The 22,968-nt window shown below is 41.1% G+C and overlaps 1 protein-coding gene across 2 annotated transcripts; it reads left to right on the forward strand.

The window, feature by feature from the left end:
- Window positions 1-1,614: 1,614 nt before the first annotated feature.
- On the forward strand, window positions 1,615-18,580 carry LOC146546918 (protein shisa-like-2A). 2 transcript variants are annotated; one of them, XM_085265797.1, is made up of 3 exons: window positions 1,615-1,717; window positions 11,585-11,721; window positions 15,919-18,580. In XM_085265797.1, exons 1-3 carry the CDS (start codon window positions 1,632-1,634, stop codon window positions 16,104-16,106), a joined length of 411 nt encoding a protein of 136 aa, XP_085121923.1. In that variant the 5' UTR covers window positions 1,615-1,631; the 3' UTR covers window positions 16,107-18,580. The 2 variants fall into 2 exon arrangements, with proteins under 2 accessions (XP_085121923.1, XP_085121922.1); XM_085265796.1 differs by lacking the exon at window positions 1,615-1,717 and adding an exon at window positions 1,739-2,167.
- Window positions 18,581-22,968: the final 4,388 nt, after the last annotated feature.

A 22,968-nucleotide genomic window follows, 5' to 3' on the forward strand; every position in this document is an offset into this window, starting at 1 on the left:
ATTTTTCTAAATTGACCATAGATGTGTATGTGAGAGCATTTCTGTCTTAAGTCCAATTACGGCTCCCATGACTCTGAATTAGATAAATAATGGAGTAAATGGACTGATGTGTGGATACTCATATCTATGCATAAAGCTCTCAATTTTCAGTGGCCAAAAGATTGTGATGTCAATTCAGAACAATGTGAGGGCTTGATGATTAGGATGAGTGCACCAAGTGCCCTCTGAATGCCAGGTAAAGAAGCTTGTAGCTGTGAAAGAAATCACTTGCTGTCTCTCATGTCTCCATTCAGAGTGAAGAAGTGAAGAGGATAGATAGTAACAGCATTTAAATCAACTCAAGATGTAGAGTGGGACTGCAGTCCTTCCATTTTTTTTCAAGTCATGGAGATTTTTATAAGGGATCATCAGTGTGACAGAATGAACCAACATTTTAGTCATGGCTCATACAGATCTGCTGAAATTTGAAGAGACAAAAAAAAAGTGAGACAAAAGGCAGGTTCAAATATAACACATAGTAAAACAAGAGACCACTGGGAAGCAATGACGTAACAGTGACAATTTTGTATGGTGTGTTATGCCTAAAATCATCAGTTTTGTGGATTGTCAAGAAAAGAAAAGGTGACAGAGGTCATTGGAGATATGCCCAGACTGGTTGGAGCTGACAGAAAGGTAAGTTCACTTTACAAAAGTGCTGAACAGAAAAGGTTCTCCACATGCAAAATCCATCCAGTCTTGTGAAGCATGGGCTTAAAAAACAAAAGACTATGTCAGCCACAAACAGAAGCCTGAGTCTGCAGTGGGCAGAGGCTAAATAAAAATGGACTTTTAAAGACTGCTGCAGATAGTAGGCTTGACAACACAGACAACAGCATCAATCCATGGACCCGCCCGGGGTCAACAATCCAGGCCGCTGATTGTGATGTGGGGAATTTTTTTTTTCTGCACACTTTGACGTCCCTTAATTGCAATTAATCATGGTTTGAAGGGCACAGTCTCAGTGTTGTTGTAACCATGTGCATCCTATTATGACCACAGTTTACCAGCTCATAATGGCTGCTTCCAGCTGGGTAACACACAAGTCAGCACTTCAGTTTTAAAATATTAAATGTTCGATACAATTTTGCATTATTAAAGGTGACTTTTATAATGATATCAATTTTAATAGCAGGAAATAAACTAGATGGATAATTATTTTATTTTTCTCTTTTTTTCCACATTTTTTCAAGTAACCTATATTTGACAGCAGCATAATAAAACTGGAAATTCCATTTTTATTAAACCACCATAATATTTGTAGGGGCCCCCATATCTGCACGCCTATAAACAAAATTCTGGAGGCGCCCCTGTGACCTTGGTCTCTTTAGCACTTTTACAGAAGAGTTTTGGTATGGTAGCGCTATCGTGCTTTACTTTCATGTTAAAATGATTAAACGATAGATTTAATTTGATGTAAAACGCTTTCACACGGCATTTCCAGACCAGGAAAGCCGTAAGAAGGAGATTGGTCATGATTGCCACATTAATGCATTGTTTCCAATTCACCTAGCCCACCACTGTGCTTATGGTCGCAAGATGACAAGAGACATGCATCTGGCACGTGCTTGGCGCACTTGATTGTCACCTGTGCCATGAGGGCAGAGCCCTCAGCTTTGAATTGTCTTTATATGTGGTCAACAGCTGCCTGCTTCCTGAATGCATACTGCAACTTAATTAGGTAAATCTTTCCAAATGTATCATTTAGGTAATGTAGTTGATCATTAACATAGATTAGTTAAAGATATCGGGGATCGGATTATACGAATGTACTGTGTACCATGACGACAGGGTGGGGGAGATAGAGAGGGAGTGTGAGTGCGGTACAGCTTCTGGATCACACTGTTTGACGGTGATGAGAAGTTGCGGCAGTGGGAAATGGACGGAATGAAACCGGGTTTTAATCACCGCGCATCTGGCTCTCCGAGTGCGCGCAGTTTACGTCTGACATGAGTTCGGACTGCGAGAGTTACTACACCGAAGAAAACGTGCTCGTGGAGAACTTCACGTGTCCGAAAGCGGACGGTGACACCACGGCACTCTACTGCTGCGGGTTCAGTGACTTGAAGTACTGCTGCGCTGACCCCAACAGCTTTTTCCCTTACGAATATGGATACATGTGGTGGCTGAGGTAAGAGCATGTAAACTCTTAAATCACTGATGAGTGTTTCATAGAATTTTCCGATTTATAGATGGTACATGACATTGATGTAAATCAACATGTATCAGGCAATCTCCAGAGCGCAGTGAGAGCAGGAAGCATGCGATGCCAGTTTTCTGGCATCTCTTGGATTAAACAGAACCGCAGAGGGAAATATAAGGTAAACGCGTGGATGGGTTGTAAAGCGCAGAATCATTTAGTGTTCCTATTAGTGCTTTGTATTTAAGAGCCAACTTGCTGATGACATTTTGCGTCTCGTGTCTGTTTAACTCCAATCATGGTAATTGGCTGTTATAATGAGAGACTATAGACTAGAGGGAGTTTTGAGACAGAGAACACGGGTAACCTTTAGAACAATTTAATAGCGCAGAGACGAATTTCAATGAATCTGAAGTTTTAACTGCAATACGGTGCAGAGGAAATTATGAAGGTGTACCACAAACAAGCAAGCAAATGATGGAAGATAAATTAATGACTTATGCGCTGCTCTCAGGCATGCACGCGCATACTGTAATTAATCATTTAAAGTAAATAAATTGAAACTGAAATCAGAAACACGGAAATAAAAATATAAGAAAAAAAAGTGTAAATGTTCAAATCTGATGTAACTTCTAAAACAGTAAATTAGAACTGTTGAGTTTGTTTGTTTGTTTGTTTGTTTTGTTTTGTTTTGTTTTTTGTGCTCAGGGGCCCCTCTATGCTTGATGTTCAAGAGATATGGTTAAACCAAAATTTGCCCCCAGGGTTATTATACATAATTGGATCATTTCTGCAATTTGTGTTATGACTCATAAGCCACAACATAAAATGGATGCTGACCCCGGAGGAAAAGGGGCTTTGTGTCAACTGCAACCAAGAGAGCATGACTGGCATGGCATGGTGGCCATATTAAGTTGCCATAGGCAATTCAAGTTGTGGACAATTGTCAATTAAGCCCAAGCACCTAGACACTCTTGCAATGCCAGTAGGGATGTAGAGGGGCCATATTGTCATGTTTCAGTTTTCCTATTTTGGGTATTTAAGATTTGTGATTATGTTCTTATTTTGTTCTCAAAATTAATGTAACATATTTCATAGCCCATTATTTTTCTATTTCCTTTTTTAAAATATTTGACAGTAAAATATTACATTATCCTCCATTGTTCAACAGTGGGGAGATTCACATACCTAAACCTTGGAAAAGAACATCATCAAAAGAGAGTGCAACATCACCTGTTCCGCACAAAAATCTCAGTAGCTGTGTATGTGTAAAATCTATCCATGCTTTCATGTCTGTGGGAGTTAAGGTCAGTGAAACTAGCCAACAGCGGACACCATATGGCTACTCTGCATCATTATATGTCATTATATGTAATAAGAATTTCAGTGAAACACTGGTGCTTTAACACTTTTAAGCCACAGAGTATGCATTCATATCATCATGCAGGAAACAGAGAGCATAACTCGCATACTCTGCTGCTCAGGTGCAAAAATCGAATGTTTAGGACATCTTGTTCCTTCATATGAGAATGTAGTAAATGTTCTTGTAGTCTTTAGTGTGGGGGAGAGAACAGAGAATAATAATCAGGCTTCTATTCTGTGATTTTTTTTATTTTTATTTTTTACTTCAAGTACATTCTATACTCTGGATTCTCAGACAGTAAAGTAAAATGTTAATTAGGAAAGATGGTGGTTTTCATCAGTTCTCACATTCTGCCTGCATACACTGCATATATACATATACTGGCATTTTCATGATGCTGCAATTAATTATGTAATGTGTTAATTAACTATAAATGTTCTGCATAAACAGTGTTTCCAACTGAGAGGCACCTTTTCAGGTTTCGAGGGGCACATCCAAAGGTGTTTTTTAAAGACGTGTTTCAGTTGAAAAAGAAAAGTTTTGAGAAGAGGTGTCAAACGTAAAGGCCTGGGGGCCAGAAAAAGCCTGGGCAAGATGCCTGCTGGACATCTTTGGAAAACGTGAAGGAGGGCATACATTTTTAACAATATTTTCATAAATTTTACAGCTTGTTCTGCTGACAAACACTTTCCATTTATACACACCAACAGTAATAAAGTAATAGATTAACAATTAACAAAAAACAATAGACATTGTTTACAGTGTATTCAAATTGAAACAAATAAATAAATAAAATATATAAATATTTACATAAATCATTTGCTTCAATAAATGAACTACCAGAACCTTTTCTCTACACATTGATTTCAGTTGAAGCCCAAAGAGTTGCACAGACAGATTAATTTTATCAACTAAAACAGCATTTCTTTATCATACAGTTGACACTGCACTTCTGTTGACTTCTTTTTCTTATATTGCGATGTCTCAGAGATTAAAGTGCAGTTAAACCTCCGTACACCGAGAGAAAGGGGAGTTTCCCTTTGATCTTAAGTCCAGCCCACCTAAGATCAAAGTGAGCTGTATGTGGGCCACTGTGCAAAAAGAGTTTGACATCCTTGCGTTAGAGGCAGCTCTTTTTTAAAAAAAAAATTATTATTTCTATTTGACTCTGCATCAAAACCGGGTTTAACATGTGGATTTTGCATTAATACATTTTACATTAACATGGAAAATGCATCTCCCAAATATTAAATAAAATGTCACTGCCACCTTCCAGTGGTGATTTGCTGCTAGAGCCTGGTGGGTGGGCAACACGTGCAATCCCACACATTTTGTGAGTTCCTGCTACGCCATTAACTAACATAAATAAAAACAAACTTAAAGGGGACATATGATGCTAATTTTCAACTCCACATTTTCCTTCTTGCACTCTTGGGTTTGATGCTGCCTTTCCGTTCGACGTTTGTCTGCAATGAGCCATTTTAGCTCCTCCCCCCTTTAAGGCCTTACTCTGACTGGCTGCTACTAATAAACAGACAGTTTGGACAAAAGGTGGGTGAGGCTTCTATGGATCGGCAGAGGTAAACATTAGAATCTTTCAGTTAATTATTTAATGCTCACTGACACGCTCTGCAGGGGTGGGGGCGGGGGGTAAGCCACAGAAGGTCATTGCTGAAAAGGCTAGCTGTTTGTGGAGTGCTGTATTGAAACACATTAATGGAACGTTGGTAGGAAAATGTACAAAAGCTACAGGAAAGACCGCAGCCTTGAGAATTGTCAAGAAAAATCTATTCAAGAATTTGGGCAGGCTGATTAAATTTGGAAATCCTAGAGTCTGGAGGAAAAGGCACTGAATCTAAGCTGTTTGAAGTCCAGTGTGACATTTCCAGCCATTGCTGACCATGTTATTACTGTGCTTGTGCATGGCCAGCCAAGTAGCAGGACCTGAACCCTTTCGATTCTGTCATGGTCCTGAGTCTGAGGACTCAGTGTTTTGTGTTCCTTATGCTTTTGTTCATTCAGAGTGTGTATTCTGTTGTGATTTTGCCATTTGTTAGGTTTCTGTTCTTTGCCTGCCTGCTTCCACTTCTCTGTGTTCCCTCTGTCTGTCCATGGTGTTATTGTGTCTGCTCATGAGTCTGCCTGTCAAGTTCAGTGTCCGGTCTGGTTCTCTGTGTCTGTTAGTTTCCTGTTTTATTCTGAAAGTTCATGTCTCATGTCAGTGTGTTCAGTTTTACCTCTCCCCTGTCTCGTTAGCCTTATTGCTCCCAGCTGTGTCTCCCTCCTGTGGCCCATTCCCTGATTACTCCCCGTGTATTTAAGCCCTGTGTTTTCCTGTGCTCTCTGTCACGTCGTCTGTTTAACGCCATGTCAGTCTGCATTATTCTGTTACCTGGTATTCATTCTGCGTCTCTCTGCCATCTCTCTTTGTGCATTTCGCTCCTCCTCCCGTGAGTGTCTGGTTTAAGTTTTGTTCTTTAGTTTTCCCAGTTTAGGTTTGTTTACTCCCCGCTCTGCTCTTCCTGTTTTGTCACTTTATCACCTCTGCAAATAAATTTTCACTCGCACCCCAGCCGGTACCTGCATCTTGGATCCTTTTCTCAATTCACCACACGACTGCTGTGCAGCCGTGACAGATTCTCTGTGGGGTATTGTTAAAAGGAAGATGAAAAACACCTGACTCATAAATGTAGACGAGCTGAAGGCTGGTACCTTATCAATTTAACCTGAGGTTCAGTAACACCTCAGAACTGCCACAAATAATTTGTGAAAAAGAAGCCCAAGCGAAGTATTGCCTGTATAAATGCATATACATTTCTGATGTTGGACATTTTGGTCTTATGATCTTAAGGAATTATTCTCATAATTTAAGACATTGTATTTCTGATTTTCATGAGCTATAAGGTCATATTTTCCATCAAAGTCAACACCTCACGGCAGTTTTTACTGCAGAAACTTTAATTGTGAGGTCCAGACCTCAGTAACCTCATAACTGGTTTTAACCAGGGGCGACCGTGGCTCAGGGGGTTGGGACGCGCATCCTTAACCGGAAGGTCGCCGGTTGGATCCCTGGGCTCTGTGTCCTGGTCGTTGTGTTCTTGGGCAAGACACTTTACCCTACCGCCTACTGGTGTGAGGCGCAATATGGCAGCCTCACTTCTGTCAGTCTGCCCCAGGGCAGCTGTGGCTACAACTGTAGCTCACCTCCACCAGTGTGTGAGAGTGAATGAATAGTGGCATTGTAAAGCGCTTTGGGTGCCTTAAAAACTGCTATAGAAATCCAATCCATTATTATTAACCATGGTACTGATATTAACAGTGCTGTGAGGTTAAGTTTGAGATTCAGAGTCACTGCTTTGTAGCGTGCATAAGCAGAGGCTACATGTATTCTGAATTAGTGAATTTTATTGCATTTGCTGTTTCTCAGAATTAGTCCTTTTTTCACTCTGCTTGTGTCTCATAGGTTTAATGCAATAGGTTTAATAATAGGTTCAATAAGTCCTTAACAGAATGCATTAAGAAGAAGGAAAAGAAAAACATCCTGTACTACTGGAAGTAGAGCACAAATAGAAAAGACAAAAGGGACAACATTGATTTACTTAAGGAGCATTGAAAAAAATTATGGGATATGTCAGTAGTGTAAGAGTTATGAACCATAGCGTTGAAGCCAAATGATTCATTCATGCTACCTGAAGTCCACTGGAGTGCAAGATAAGAAGTCTAAAAATGTAAAACTCAGGGTCTTAGACCCTCAGTCATGACATGGGGAGGCTATTATTGGTTTTTCTTTTCTTTTTTTTCTTTTTTTTTGCCTGTCCCGTTTGGCTCTTTTGCCATCAGAATTGTTGTCTAAAGGCAAAGAAAGATGCCCAACAGATTTACTTTACCAAATTGACCATCCCAGCCTTGCCGTAATGGTCCATTTGATTCACCTTTTATTGTTTATTTTATTTTCACTTGCTGAATACGGGACAGACTTGACTGGGGGAAAGAAGGGGAGAAAGAAAGAGGGAAAGAGAAACAGCTGAGAAGAGGGACGGGGGAGAAGGGCAAAAGACAAAAACCAACAGAATGAGCAGGAAAAAAAAAAGAAATAAAAAAAGCATATATCAATCACCTGGATCACCTGTTGAGAAAGAAAAAAGAAAATAAGCAGAAGAGAACAAGAGTAATAGAATAGACATCATCACAATGATATATGGGAATATGACAGTAAATACTAAATATTAAACATTATTGTGCAGCACATAAGATCAACAGAACACAGTGTGCTTTGAGGTAGGAGCCAAAAAGGGTATAGTTTGTGGGTGTGATCACCCGTGTGTACACCTGTGAGCATGGACGCGCTTGTTTTTTTTTAAAAGGTTCCTTCATGTAATGATCTGCTAGAGGGTGTGGGGGGGCCACAGCCCCGTCCTCCAGGGCATGAAGCAGGTATGGAGGAGATCAAAACTCCAGACATCCAGAGGCCCCCAGAACACAAGAGACCAAGGAAGACCAACAGAGGGGCAGCCGCGCCACTGTCCCAGAAAGAGCTGAGGAGAGTCCCAGATGAGGGCTCACTCAGCAGCCGCGGAGCAGAAGCCAGGGGGAGTTGCAGTTACGCGCCCGTGAGCTCCGCCGGCAGCCAGCTGCGCCTGAGTGACTGAGCCCCAAGCCGAGTGGCCGGGGGCACCCCACCTCCAAAGGGGCCCGAGCGAGCCCCAGGCTCCAGGCCCCGATAAGCGGCCGCCAAGGAGTGAGCCGGTGTGTACCTGGACGCCCACCCCCAGACACAAAGAACCACCAACGCACCGATGTCTGAGGGAGTCCGCCACTGGCAGGGGAAGTGGTGATAGGGGGAGATAGGCCTCCAAACCTTGGAGGGTCTGAGATGTCCCCAGAGAGGTGGCGCCTGACACCCAACCTGACATATAGACACAGACATACAGGCACACACAGATACAAACATCCATTCCCACCCTCATGCTCTCATATGCACTTACTCCACACTCAACCAACGTGGAGACAGACATAAAGAGACGCTGTACACACGATCACACTCCCCAAGCTTACTCTACGAACCGGGTCTAGGTACCCCCGCCCCTGGAGGGGGGAACTGCACCCAGACCCAGGTGGTGTTACCCTTTTCCCTGCGGTGGGGAGAGGCAGACCACCCCGACTCCGCAGCAGCAGGGAGGCCCCACACTCCAGACCGCAGTTGGACGGCCAACTCCTCCTTCTAGCCCCCCCGCTCCAGCAGGCCGCAGAGAACGGGGGTGAGAGAAGACTCCAAACCTCCCTCCACCCGCTCATTGTAATGTTGATGCATATGTGTTCTAAGGTGCATTTAAAACCCAGGAGGGCATGGAGCTACCTGCCAGAGAGCAGCAGGTAAGCGCATAGTCCCTCCTGATAGCCCTCAATGTCTACGTGTATTTAACATTGAGAGGTGGGCAACGACGCCAGGGGTGGGGTGTACACCCTGATGGTCTTTTGGAATCCGTGTATCGTGCCCACCCCCAAGATCCTATATGTATGCGTAATGAGAGTGTGAGTAATGTGAATGTCTAAGTTGTGGGATAAAATTGAGGCAGAGGCAGCCAGAAGGGGACAGAGGGGGGGGTTAGCCTCCTCTGCACCCTGGTGACATACCCCTACTCCAAGGTCCTGCATGTGTGGGTGGTTTTGGTGGAGCGGGAAGAGGGAGGCAGATGGAGATGGGGAGGGAAGGAAGGGAGGGGCAAGTGACCCCTCCCTGGGGCCAGCTCCCCCGCTGACCCCAGTAGGCACTCCCATACTCCGCGACCCGCCAGGGAAAGGGGGCCCAGGCCCATCCAGACCGGGGCCCAGTGCAGCAGCGCCTCCCGGCCCCACAGAGCCCGGGACAGTCCACCCAATCCCACCACAGAGAAAACTGCACCCACCCCACCATCCACTCATCTTCCAGACTACATAAGACAATAAACACCCAGGCTGAGATCTTCCTCCACCTCTCCTGTATCTCCCCCTCCTGCAGAGAGAGCTCCTGAAGAGAGGAAAGCTCCTGCAAGATGTGACAACCTCCCTCACCAGTTGAAGAGCCCCTCAGGTGGCTCGACACACCGGCGGCACCCTGCGCCAGGGCTGGGCCCCCATGCACCCACCTGCCCACAACCCCGGCAACACACCAACCAGGACCCAAGCCCCCGAGGCCCGGCCAGGGCCCCAGCCCAGAGACGGAGCGCCCCCAGAACCTCACGCCCATCCCGGACCCACCCAGGGGCAGCCAGGCTACCAGGTCAGTAACCCACGTCCGTCAGCACAGACCCTCCCCTAGCCCCGCTGCACGTAGCCACGAGGAAACCGTCACCTGAGAGCCAACAGAGCCCCTAATTGGACATGACCGCTACCCCGGGTTGAGCCCCCCAAGAAAGATGCCTCCGGGGAACCCCCCGACACCCTAAGCCTGTCCCTACCCCCACACCAATCACAACAGTGAAGGCAGGACCAAACTATGACCCCCCACCCCCACTAGGTGATGGAGCTGATCAAAGGAGCCCAGAGCAATTGATCTGATGTGGTGGCAGAGGCTGTATCAAGACTAATGTAATCTAATAGATAATTTCTATATTGGTTAGAATTAAGATTATTTTTATTTTTCCAGTTCATGAGGACAGTTTTCTTGGCTGTGCATAGGGCAGTGAAAACCATATGGGCTATATTCTTTTCTGAAGTGACATTATCTAAGCTGCCCAACAAACACTATTCTATTCAGGTATGTTTCTATGGCATTGGCAATTGTTTGGGAACATTGTCACACTGAAAAACAAGCCATTAGCAGTTAGATGCTCTCCAGATATTTTGATGCATGCTTAATCATCCAGGTAAGTAAATCCCAAACAACTGCCGAGGCTAATATCGGTTTTTCTATTCAGGTATGTTTCTATGGCTTTGGCAGTTGTTTGGGACCATTGTCACACTGAAAAAGAAACCATTAGCAGTTAGATGCTCTCCAGATATTTTGATGCATGCTCAATCATCCAGGTAGTAATGTAACGTTTTCAATGGGAGAAACATCCAAGTGACTTCTTCAGTCTCAGCTGACTGCAGGTTTCCCCAATCTTATAAACAGTCCAAACTGTACTGTTGAAAACATTACATTCAGATGAACAGAATCAACCATATGCTTTCCAGATAGTTTTGTATTGTGGATTTAAATCTAACAATTCTTTTCTGCATTCATAATTACATACATTTTTAAAACAATTTGCAAATATTCAAAACTGCCAAATTCTGAACCCACAGTTTGACACTTAACAAAACCGTAGCATACGTAGCATCAGTGCCTAATAATGATCTGCTGCCAGGTTGGTATGAGAACTGAATGAGCTGAAAATGAGGCTGAGGAGTCTGCAGTGGTCCAAACTCAAATTTCTGACCTACATGAGACTCCATCCAGGTGCTTAAAGCAAAACGCCTGTATCCATATTTGTGCGAAAGTAAAATAGCAGGTGTTCAAAATGCGATGAAAAGAAGCAGGGATGATTGTGAAGGTGTACCCAAAATGATTACTTATTTTTCTTAACTCTCTATCAATAATGCACAATTGGAACAAAGAAGAAAATATAAAAAAGAACAGACAGTGCTAAATTTCAAGCAGTGACTCTTGATAAGGTGTACACATACCAGACAAGCAGACATTTCCCCATCACATTAGCCTCCATATTGATCTCTTAAAGAAATTAATGATTTGTACTTTGTTGTAGGGGAGCTCCTAGTAAATGATCCTTGTCCTCCTCTACATCTCAGCTTACTCAGTGTGCCAAGCGACATTAGTTTAAGAGTTTGCATTTTGTTTAACTTTCCTCTCATATGAGCACAATGGCAAAATTTGTAACCAGGACTGGCCAACAAAATAAGTAGTCTGGTAGTTTGTGTGAACTGGGTAACCATGGATGAGCCAAAATTGACAGCCTGATGTTGTTCATCCTGTACATTTCTAGCCATCAGCAATATTGTTACCTCTCTGAGCTACAGTAACCAGGAAGTGTTTTTCTGGTGTGTCTTTGTTCTGTGTCTTCTAGTCTCGGAGCCCTCATGGGTCTCTCAATAGCAGCTGTGGTTCTTCTCGCCTTCATCATCACTCTGTGTGTCCTCTGCTATCTGTTCATCACCACCAAACCCAGAGGTCTGGACAATGGACTGCCGCTGCGAGCACCAGGTACAGAGTTAAACTTTCTGCTAATATATCAATAAAATACACAGAGTTAAGTAGAACTGGGCCTCTGACAAAGTCAGAGCCAAAGGTTCTGAAATACGTCAATTGGTATCTTCTCTATTTATTATTAAAATAATGCTAATTTCTTGCCTTGCCTTATGGCCAGTCTTTTTGTTTTATTATAGACATTATTAATGTACTTGATGAGCAAGAAAAAATCCCAAAAGACTTCTGATGAATATATTCATAAGCACAAAAGTTATTACTACACAACCAATGAGAGATGCTTTGCTTTGGATCGTTTCTTGATCTGGAAACAAAACATTTTGCTTTTTTTCTTAATTACTGAAGCATTAAACTGTAGAATGCATCAGCCACAGAGTGTGGGTGGATGTTACAGTTGAATTTTCAAAAGTTTTATCTCAAATTTGTGACCTTTACAGTGTGCTACTCCAAAGAAGTATTTTGAATGAAAAACCAAGAACACGGCATTTAGGAATGCTTAAAGAACCTGATATGATTTCCTTTCAAAAAAAACTGGAAAACCTTCTTTGACAAGACAGCCGAACTTTGTTGCTGAGTGAGGAGGCAGCCTTGTACTAGATAAAAAATGTTTGCAGAAAATTACATTTGGTGGAGCTGTGTTTGAAATGTTTTAGAGCAGGTGTTTTGTAACCGCTATCTCCAATTCAGTTTTGATTTGGCTCAAGTTTGTGTTTGGGCAATTAGAAGTTTTCTGTCTGGATTTCTTTCCAAATGATTTTAAGTGTCAGTAAAATGGTTTCCATGTTGTGCCTCACAATTGTGGAGCTGTGACTGGACGACTCTGGGAGGGTTTGGGTGGATATTTTGAAAGATAAGTTAGAGCTTATTTTTTTTCATTCATGTGGGCTGTTTGAGAAATGGCCACAGTATAATTTTTAAGTCTTTTAAGTCTCACTGTGCACATTGTTTTGATTTTATGACTCACAGCTTTACCACGGTCACTCTCACTCCTGTCTTCAGCAATTGTTTTTGGAGAGCTTGTGCTGTCCTTAAGAGAGGTTCTGGTAAATCCATTTTTGTTATGCATGCAGGACCAGGAAACAGACAGTTAATTAATAATGACAATAATAATATGACCTGCTGTGACAAAACAAATTTCCCACGTGTGGGACTAATAAAGGTTATCTTATCTTATCTTATGACCTACATGTTCATCCCACTATTTATTAGACATAAAAACAAACTGAAAATAGAGTGAATAACAGACTTTATCGCCAAGACAGAAGTTAAGTTAAGTCAAGTTAGTTTTTTCTTCTGTTCACATGCTTTATTAGACTTGCATGTTTTTGTGATGACTCCAGCTCATGTAGCTGGTGTTGTTATTATAAATGTATTTGTTCAGCTTCAAGCCTTCCCTTCATATTCAGGAAATATGCAAAAAATCTTCTGACCAAACAATATATTGAAAAAAAATTGGCATCATTCTGCTTCCAAGTTTGGAGAGATGTTAATCAGTGTCTGCTGTGAATTAAAATATGCTGCTTAAACCAGATATCCATAATCACACGAATCACACTCCTCCATGCTTCAGGGTGGAAAATACACATGCAGGTATCAGGTTTTCACTAATCTAATATCTCTTTCCTGTCTTCCTTGGTCTTAGCACTTCTTTTCTACTTCTTGATAGTTTTGCATCTGTGCTTTTTGTCACGATGAGTTGTGTGACTGTCAGTGGCTGGACCCACGTGCAGGACTCGGAGACAAAACATTAACTTAAACGACGGCTTTATTTGCTGGAGAGTCACCTTTGGACGATACATAACAACAACTTAAACTAACTAGACAGGAGATGCTGAAGGAAGACGACCATGGATACACACACAACAAACGTGGAGGACGCAACAACTGGCAGGGAAAAACACAGGGCTTAAATACATACTGAGGTGATTAGGGAATGTGAAACAGGAGGAGAGCACAGCTGGGACTCATCAGACATGACAAGACAAGGGGAGGCAAAACTCAACACATTGACATAGTACACAGACTTTCAAAGTAAAACAGGAAACTGAACAGACGTGGACTAAACTAGGGGATACAGTGACAGAAATCAAACCCAAGAGAATCAAAACACATCATGAAAACAAAGATAACTAATACAAACAGAAAAACACTGAGTCCACAGACTCAGGACCGTGACACTTTTAGTTTCCTGAAATTTTCCAGATTAACTAATGTGCATGCACTTATGGACTGTTTTTGTTTAAAATATGTCACACTTTTTCTTAAAAACTTTGTTTCCTATGTGTTATTTCATAGTTTTTAATGTCTTTTGTTTTGTTCTACTCAAAATGAGTTGATATGTTCATCGTTGTTTCAACCCTGTTGTTGATTTGGCAGGTCTAAGATTCTTAGTTTGAACTTTTTGTGTGCATTATAGCAGTCCCTTTGAAGATTTAGATGTGTGCGTGTTCAGATATTAAAGCTACCTGTCTCAGGTCAGAAACTGAATCTGAACAAAGAACAATGGGGATGCAGTTCTGAATTTAAGAAAGAGACATGTTGTCATTCTAATAATTTGCTCCAAACAAAGCTTTAATTCCACAAGCAGACGCGAAGTGCACAAAGTGTGTAACCCCTGTCTCCTGTGCCGTTCGGCTTTGCTCATGCATATAAATTATTAAATATCTTTAATGTTGTTTTCACTCGAGTTGCCTAATTAGATTTCTGCACAGGTCTTCACACACATCTACAACCTGCTCTTTCATTCACCCCGCTGTGGGGTTTGTTGCACCTGTTAGACACTGCTGTCATTATAATTGGTCGATGAAGTTTGGGGACATCGTGTGATTCCAATCTTCCACTTGAATGGAGGTCCAGTCTGCCAGAGTAATTGACAGCACTGGTGTGGGTGTGCAGGGCATTCAAAACGTATATCAGAAACTCTGTCCGTCCACTCACTTTACACAGGTGGCATTGCAGTCAGAAAAAGAAATATTTGCATTTTATAGTGATATCTGTAGAGGCCGTATAACCTAACTCAGTCGGAAAGCTCAATTTAAGGCTTAACGTTTCAAACAAGATTAACATTAAGGGGTGAGATGGGGGATTAAGATGTTCCCAATACTCTCTGGTAATTTATCATTAGCCAAGGTTGAAGTCCACAATGTATTAATTTTTTTAAGTCATGTGAAAACAGATTTCTTTCTTTATTTTCTGTAAATTTGTAACTTGAAGATGTCACACTATGCAAACTCTTTGAATTACTGTGGTTTAGTAACAGTGCAAAGAGATAAATAGTAACTTGTAACACATTTGTAAATGATCAAACTTCTAATTACAAATGCCACTGGGTTATCAAGAAACAGTCCACTGATCACAACTCACATAGTGTTAAAGTTGTCTGGCTGACTCAACAGGTTACTCCTGTGCCTGTGCTGAGCAGGGGAATATCTGAGACAAAATAATGTGCTGTTTATTTGCAGTTTATGCGTCATCAAGTGTTCAGTTAGCCATATTTTTCTGACATAGCTGTGAGAGTGATTGTGGACAGTGAAGTTGTTGCCAGTTTGGCACACTGCGTTAACACACGACGATCTCTACAGCAACTGGGTAGACCTGAGATGGCGTGGCCTCGCCTGCAGCCTGTCTGCTTGGACAAGCATTTCACTGCATGTTGTACTGCGAATTGTGTATGTAACAAATAAAATTTGAAGTTAGGATAACAAACATGTCTTTGGTTGGCTTTTCACATGCTGTGTCACATAAATAGCAAAGAAAACACATGAATTTGCAATATCCAACAAAAAAACTCCACTTCTGTGTAAAGTTTGAATGTTCTCCCTCCCATGTCGGGTAATCTGGCATGAATGCTGGGTTAATGGGTGATTCTAAAGACTGGTGATCTGTCCTGGGCATCTTGCTCTTTGTAGGCTCCAGCACCCTCATGACCCTAAATTGGATCACTTAGAAAACTGATGCTTAAATAAAGATTGTCTAAATGATCATGCATTTTGGTCATTCTTGTTGACAGCCAGTAGCCATGCAATATTATGGACAGTTACCTCATCATGCTGAAAGTGTGATCTTGTTTCCCTGGTGAACAGGTAGTCTCTGATTTCACTTTACAGATATCATCAGCGTTATCATAGTAAATGGTACTAAGTGGAACCACAAGCCTTATCATTTCTTCTCTTGTCCGTGAACTTCTTCTTCCAGGTTCTACATCTAGCCCACAAGCACCAGGGCCCAGTAACAGCAGTGTCCCACCTGGTCCCCAAGGCCTCAGGAAACATTTCCTGAGAGGCAGGCTGGACTGTGACAACCAACCCCCGGACCCTGACCGCCTTTTCCAACGTTGTTTCTTGGCTACGGTTACGTCTGTCAAAGTGGAGGGTCCTGCTTAGCCAGAGTTATTTCTTGGTGTTTCTTGGCCGCCTACCTGTCACCACTCCACTATAGTTTTCTGCATTATAACAATCCAGGCTGAGCTGAAGTTTGATCTCCACATAGTTACATTTTGTCATGTTTGATTCAACAGAACACAAATGCAAACATTTCTGTTTGAGCCCTGAGACAAATTTTTCCTGCTTTAGAAAAAGAACAAACTGAAAAGGTTTCAGCTGATTAAAAATGTAGCCAAAGATGCAAATGTGATTTTGATGGCGCAATCTTTTGCATGTATTACTTTTAGTTTGAAGAGTCACAACTATTATTTGTTGCACTGAAACCCAGAAGTTATTGTTCCACTTAATCAACAGAGACAGCAAAACCTCTGATTGGAAATCATTATTTTGCTGCCTGTCCCAAAAGGCTGCTTGGAGGAATACAACTAAACAGTACAATTACAGGCTGCTACTTTATGGATAGTTGAATATTTCTATGCTGGCAAATCACCAGCAGTGAGTATTCAAAAGAATATATTTACTGAAAAATGTTGATTGCACATTATTTAAAATCCACAGTTTGAAATGGCTTTAGATGGATGAGCTTACTTCTAAAAAATTTCTTTAAATGATAAGTAACCCCAACATGGACCTTGAGGGGAGAAAAAACAAACAAACTCATTGACTCATTCAAATAACGGGGGGTTTGGGGTGGGGGCGAGGGGCGCACTGAGTTTGCCCACATGCTGTGTGTTTGATTTATTTGAGCCATTTCTTCTCATTTAACACGGTGGCTCTAAACACAGTGAGCACAGGTGAAGAGACATTCAATAAAGAGAGGGTTGAACTCTGAGTTAAAATGAACCCGAAGCATCTCACTGCTACCGAATCCTGTCGGCCTTCTTTTTTTTTACACATTTTAGACATTTTTTATTTGTAAGTCCTTTTAAGCATGTGACAGGTAACATTACTGGCTTTGTCAATCTCTTAAAATGGTTTTTGTCTTTCACACATGGGTTACTTTTATGCCAATTTCTCTCATGGAACATTGACACATAACACTCACGACCCCGGCTATGAGAGCTAAAGTACATGTGCAATTCTTGCCAAACAGTACTTTTGCCAGTCAGCATTGTGTTTGTTTACTGTAGTGAAGCGTAACCATTACAACCACCACACTTGTCACCCAGCATTGTCACTAAAGAATGGCTGGGTGCGTATATGTTTGTGCAGTGCAGCAGCAATGGCTAGCTGCTCCTGCCACTCCCAATCAGGCCTTCATAAAGACAGAGCTCTTACAAAGAAAAAAATATATAATTTTTATTGCAAATGAGAAATTCCGTTTTTTGTTTGGCCTTTTTCTCCTTTTTTGTTCAATGATAGTGGACCAAGTTTATTTAAAAATAGGACAAATCTAAGTGATAGGAAGTCCTAAATAAATGATAAAATAATGGCGACAAGAGAAAGAACCAAAGCGAGATGACAATGACTGAAGGAAACACACAGACTAAATGCACAAAAAGGAAAGTGACAATAAGACACAGGTGAAGTGAATCAAGACAGCTGAAAGAGACGCAAATAATTTGCACAAAGAAACAAAGAACAGAAAAAGAGAACTGCAGGACAGCAAAGCGAGGAAAAAATAAGATGTTGTAACAAAAACCAACAACCATGACAGATGAACATTTGTGATTTTAAAGGAAATGTCTACAAAACTCCAAGATCGATCACCAGTATCAGGTCAAATGTTCACTCTGGGGGCTACATTGGTTTGTTTTGTATGCATATATTTAGCGCTGTTTAACAAGCCAAACTAAAACAGTTGGTGATCATTATTCTTTCTTAGCAACTACACCTTAGCGTTGTCATTGTGAGCATGTTACAGTAGTATTAGCACCTGTCTCACAACAATGCTGTGCCTTAAATTCGGGCTCACAGAGCTGTTAGCATGGCTGCAGTCTCTTACTTTGTGTTGTACGAGAAACTATAGCCATCCATGCAGACCTGAAGTACTGGAGTATAAAGTAGGCACCATGCATGTGGTTGATACTGGCACTCCAGCTCGAATGGCAGCAGTTTGTCTCTGGAAACTGCCACTGCAGAGCAGAGCAGAGCAAGGGTGTGTTAAAACTGCATTTAAAGCAGTCCAACTGTACATTGTGCTTCGTTCAGCAACCACCAAATGAAAAGAAAGCTACAGATTTTGCTTTGTTTTTATGTGCCTTTTTGGTTTGCTGTTTTTATTTGTTTTCAATCCAAAACATTTGAATTATGTGATTTGACTTTGTAATTTCAGTGTTTTTGAGTCAGCTGTAGGAATGAAAACTAGGTCTGGCCACACTTTAATCCATCAGTGTTGTTGTGCTTTGCTGAGTGTGAAAAGAATCTGGAGGAATTTCAAACCCACTTGTATATCTCCCGTTCACATTATGGAACAGTTTGTGTTTACTTTGCAAAGAAAGAAAGAAAGAAAGAAAGAAAGAAAGAAAAATAAATCAGCTTTATGTTGTAGTTGTGGGTTTTCATGTTAATGCAACTGCTCAGTTTATTTAAATGATAGGTGTCAGGCTTATTAATGACCTACATGAATTACAATAAATCGTTCTTATTGTTGAAATGTACTTACAGAAAAATGTTTGGCAGCTCAAGTGCCTATTACTGATAAATAAGTTATTAAAGATTATGAAGCTATATGTGTGTGTTTGTGTGTGTGTGCATACTGTTTGTTGCCTTTATTACATAGCTTTGAACTTACTACGGTACGCTTTTTTTTCAACATACTTTTTTTCAATGTTCATCGTGAATATTTTATAGTTTGACGCACCGGAGCTGCTGTTGGAGTTTCACTGGTAATTTACTCCCTATTATAGGATGTTTTTATGAGTCATTCATATCAAACCACATGTCAGAAGACAGCCCCGCTCTTTACATTTGCAACAGCACCATCAAGACTCCAAATGTCTTTCCAGCAAACTCTTGGTCCTCTGCAATCCAAGCGCATAGTTTAGTAGTAGTTCATGGTTTCAAGTTATACCTAAATGTATGCGTATGAATATGAAATTTGTGCAAAACAGTTCAAATGTAGCCACAAATGTTTTTATTTTTAAAGCAGTCAAACTTGAGCCTCTTCATCCAGGCTTCAATGCAAAAGCCATACTACCATCTTCATCCTCTCTGTGTCTTACAAATACAACAATTTCGGCTCATTAGACCATTTTCACTGGTGTAGTGTTCACCTCATGGTGTCCCTTTTTTTTTATTTTTTATTTTTATTTTGCCTGATTGCCACAGTCTATTCCAGACAATTAATGTTGATGTGTCTGCTGCTTATCTGCTTATCGACTCTTACCTGGAGTAAATTTAATTGGTGATTTCTGAGGCTGGTAACTGAAATGAATTTATCCTCTTATCTACAGCAAAAACGGAAAAAGGGGAACATTCAGATCTTTCTTTCCTGTAGTGATGTGAGAGCCAGTTTTATCACACTGTTTGATGATTTTTGGAACTACTTTTAAAGAAACGTTCTTGAAATGGTTCAGACTTATTTACCTTTTGCTTACTTACCGTCTGATAGTAATCATGGTGCCATGAGTTTGGTGGTCTTACAAGACGGGCTATCATTTAGGCTAAATGAGGCACTTTTTCACGACCCACAACATCAATATATAAACATCTTATAGTTGAAATCCATTCTTGCGGGTTAGTTAAATAAGTGAAATTGAACAGGTGGTGAGCTAATCTGAGAGACCGGGACGATAGTAAAGAGCAGCAGCTCAAAGTAGTGAAAGCAAAAACTGAGTGAGCAGGTGTTACAAATCTTTTGAGTGGTGCCTCACTTAATGGTAATTTTTAGTTTATATGTTTTAATATAAGGCACAGCAGCTCGGTTTCATGCTTGTGCTTTGATCTTTTGGAGGCTTCCAGACAGTATGTGATGTTTAGTGGGGATGAAGGTTCAACACTGTCATAAGTGTGCAGTGTAGTTTCACTAGTGGAATGAAAAGTGTTGCATGTGGAAGGTGATGCAGCCAAAGAACTGCAGTGAATTTCTTTTGAGATCACAATAATTAAAAGATGTTTCATTTTGAGGCTGTTTAAAAACACTCAGAAAATGAAGTATTTCATTTTGGGTACAACAGCTTGCCACTGAGGCAATACCCTCTAAGGTACTGCTGCTGTACACTTGACAGGTAGTGCTCATTTGTACTCTTGTAATTTGAAGCTACCATACTGAGAGCAGTCTGAAGCCTAGTTGGTTAGGAACAGTATGTCAGATCCTTCACTCGGATACATAATTAGCACCAAATGTAGGGAGAGGAAGTAGGTGGCAGATCTGAAATGAGTCATAGTGTACTCTTGTTCCTGAGGTTTACTCCTGCAGGAAGCGCTAGTTTGATCATTTACGCAGACTGCAAAACTACCAAGGGAAAAGGTTTCATATTCAAATTCATCTTCAATCTTATTTAAGTAATAGCATTAACCTGAAGTGTTCCATAAAAATGATCTTTCTGCTTATTTCTCGAACAGTGTAAAATTTCAGTCTGACGGGGAATTCAAATTCAATCCATCACTGGTTTCATTGTTTCGAAACAGATGAGCCAATCGTAGCGAATGATGACAACAAAATCTCAAGAAGTTGAAAGAGGCCTCTCCATGAAATTATATCGGTATTGGCAGTGTACAGAGACACGATTTGAACTCACAGCACTTTAAATTTCCAGCCACACGCAGATGGTTAAGTAATACAATGATGATGAAAATAAACAATGAAATGTGAAATTCTGCTTAAGCAAAAAGAAAGTTGGAAAGGAAGCAATAACGCAGGACTGAGGAGCTGCTGTATCAGATATAGAACACTGATTCATAAAGACAGTATGGTGTGTGTAGGACTGAATGAACTTATAGTGCCATGGTGTAATTTGTAAATGACTTGTGGCAGGTCAGCACACTGGATGGATGGATGTGTGGGATGGCACTGCTCTCTCTGGCATAGCACTTATCCAATAAGTGGATCTAATGAATTTAATGAGAGGCGTGAGTCATTTCAATAAATGTTCTCCTAGTATCACCACAATGAAACAAACAAAGGAAGAGATGGGGAGACTATTTTTGTGTTCTGACCAGACAGTCAGTACTGCTCTTTTTCAGTCCTTTCCAGTGCTATAGGTATCCCATCATTACAAAGACTTTGCAACAGCAAGTTCTGTTTTGTCCTGACGGCCATTCTTTGATTGAGGTTATAAAATGTGTGGCCTTTTAGACGTAAGTAGTGACTTTGCTAACTGATTTAACACATAGAAGGACATGTGTAGGCAGAATTACAGGATGGAAAAAGTCTTCCACCTGTGTGCTGCATCAGTTTTGTGTGTTCTCAGTCTGCTTATGCAACGGGATTCAACTAATCTAAGTACTGAGAACAGCTCAACTGTAGAGCAGGGGTAATATCAATCACAGGGACTGATGTGAGTTTATCAGTAGCATTACTTGCTTTTAATTACTGTGGTTCTGTCAGCCTGAAACTCAGCTCAGCTCAATGAACTGCTGAGTGGGAACAAGATTTAGAAAAATCTCTACATTGTGATAAGAGAGAAACTCAAGCCGTAGAAGTCCAGCTACTGACTTTGCGCCTTGAACACTGGCATCCCGAAACTGGTGTTTGATCTCTCAAGAATTACCTATGCTGAGTACTCACCTCTTTACACGCCACACATGAACTACGTTGGTCTTACATTAAGTAAAAAGTGAGGGAAAAGTTATCATAATCATAGAGGCAGATAGAGCCACATTAATAAGAAAGACACTGCTGAAATAAACTGGAAGATTTCACAGCTGAGTCAAGCATTGTTACAGACCTAGGGACAACCTCCACCTTCAAGACACCAGCACTCCGCAAACGTTGGCCTGTCTAAGCCACACTTGCAAAAACTGGTTAGAAATAGTTTAAGGACCGAAGAACAAGAGGTGTTGACCTTACCTGAGCTCAATAGCAAATTATGTGGCGACATTCAACTGCAATCCCAGCAGTTCACTTCAGTGCTATGTCACATAATTCCCTTCTAAACAGCTGGCAATTATAGGCTCATATAGGGTGTGATATTTTTAACTCTTTAGCCTACAATGCTGTTATGCTGTATCAGCAACCCACTTTACCCCAGATCCTCCTTTTAATGTATGTACTCACTTCACTAAGGTCAAATCTGTCATCACTCCTGCCTGATTTGCTCTGTTGTCTTGCTTCTATGAGCATACAAAAATAGACTCTATTATCCAGAAACAGCTGTGCTCTCTGTAAGTCTCTGAATAAACCATTTCCAAATATAGATCACTGCAGATCAGATATAAAATATAGTCTTTTGAGTGCAGAAGTGCTGACTGAAATCAAATTGATTTCATGTATATTGTGGATTCTTTTGGCACTGTAACAATATCTCGTCTCCTTTGTTGTCTAGCACTATCATCAGGTCAGAAATTCAATTTGTCCAGTGATTTTGTTTATGACAAAATACCTGCAAAACAAATGACATTCCCATTTGTCTAATCTGTATGTTATCATGCTAGATTCACTGCTGGGACTGTGCCCAGTCTCACAGAGCTGCTAGTGTGAATGAAAACCATTTCTTTCTTTCTTTCTTTCTTTCTTTCTTTCTTTCTTTCTTTAAAATTATGGAACACTCCCATGATGTTGAAACTCAAAAACAAGATCGCAGGCTTGATTTGAGCTTCCTCACGGGAAACAAAATGTCCTGAAGGGGATTCTATCTTGTCATTAAAGAATCAGCAGCCTGATACAATAACAGGTGATTTCTTAGCACACAGGCTGATAATAAATAATGTTGACTGGGCACATGCAGAGCTAGCCTGGCACAAGGACATGAAAAAACAA

The sequence above is a fragment of the Mchenga conophoros genome, linkage group LG23 (genome assembly GCF_057382185.1).
Source record: "Mchenga conophoros isolate Kocher_MC1m ecotype Shallow Benthic linkage group LG23, M_conophoros_male_GT1.1, whole genome shotgun sequence".
In the NCBI taxonomy this organism is placed as follows: domain Eukaryota; kingdom Metazoa; phylum Chordata; class Actinopteri; order Cichliformes; family Cichlidae; genus Mchenga; species Mchenga conophoros.

Coding starts and splice junctions, on each gene's coding strand:
- LOC146546918 (XM_085265796.1), top strand. CDS start 1,986: ATGAGTTCGGACTGCGAGAGTTACTACACCGAAGAAAACGTGCTCGTG. Junction 2,168..11,584: donor GGATACATGTGGTGGCTGAG/GTAAGAGCATGT, acceptor TGTGTCTTCTAG/TCTCGGAGCCCTCATGGGTC. Junction 11,722..15,918: donor ACTGCCGCTGCGAGCACCAG/GTACAGAGTTAA, acceptor TTCTTCTTCCAG/GTTCTACATCTAGCCCACAA.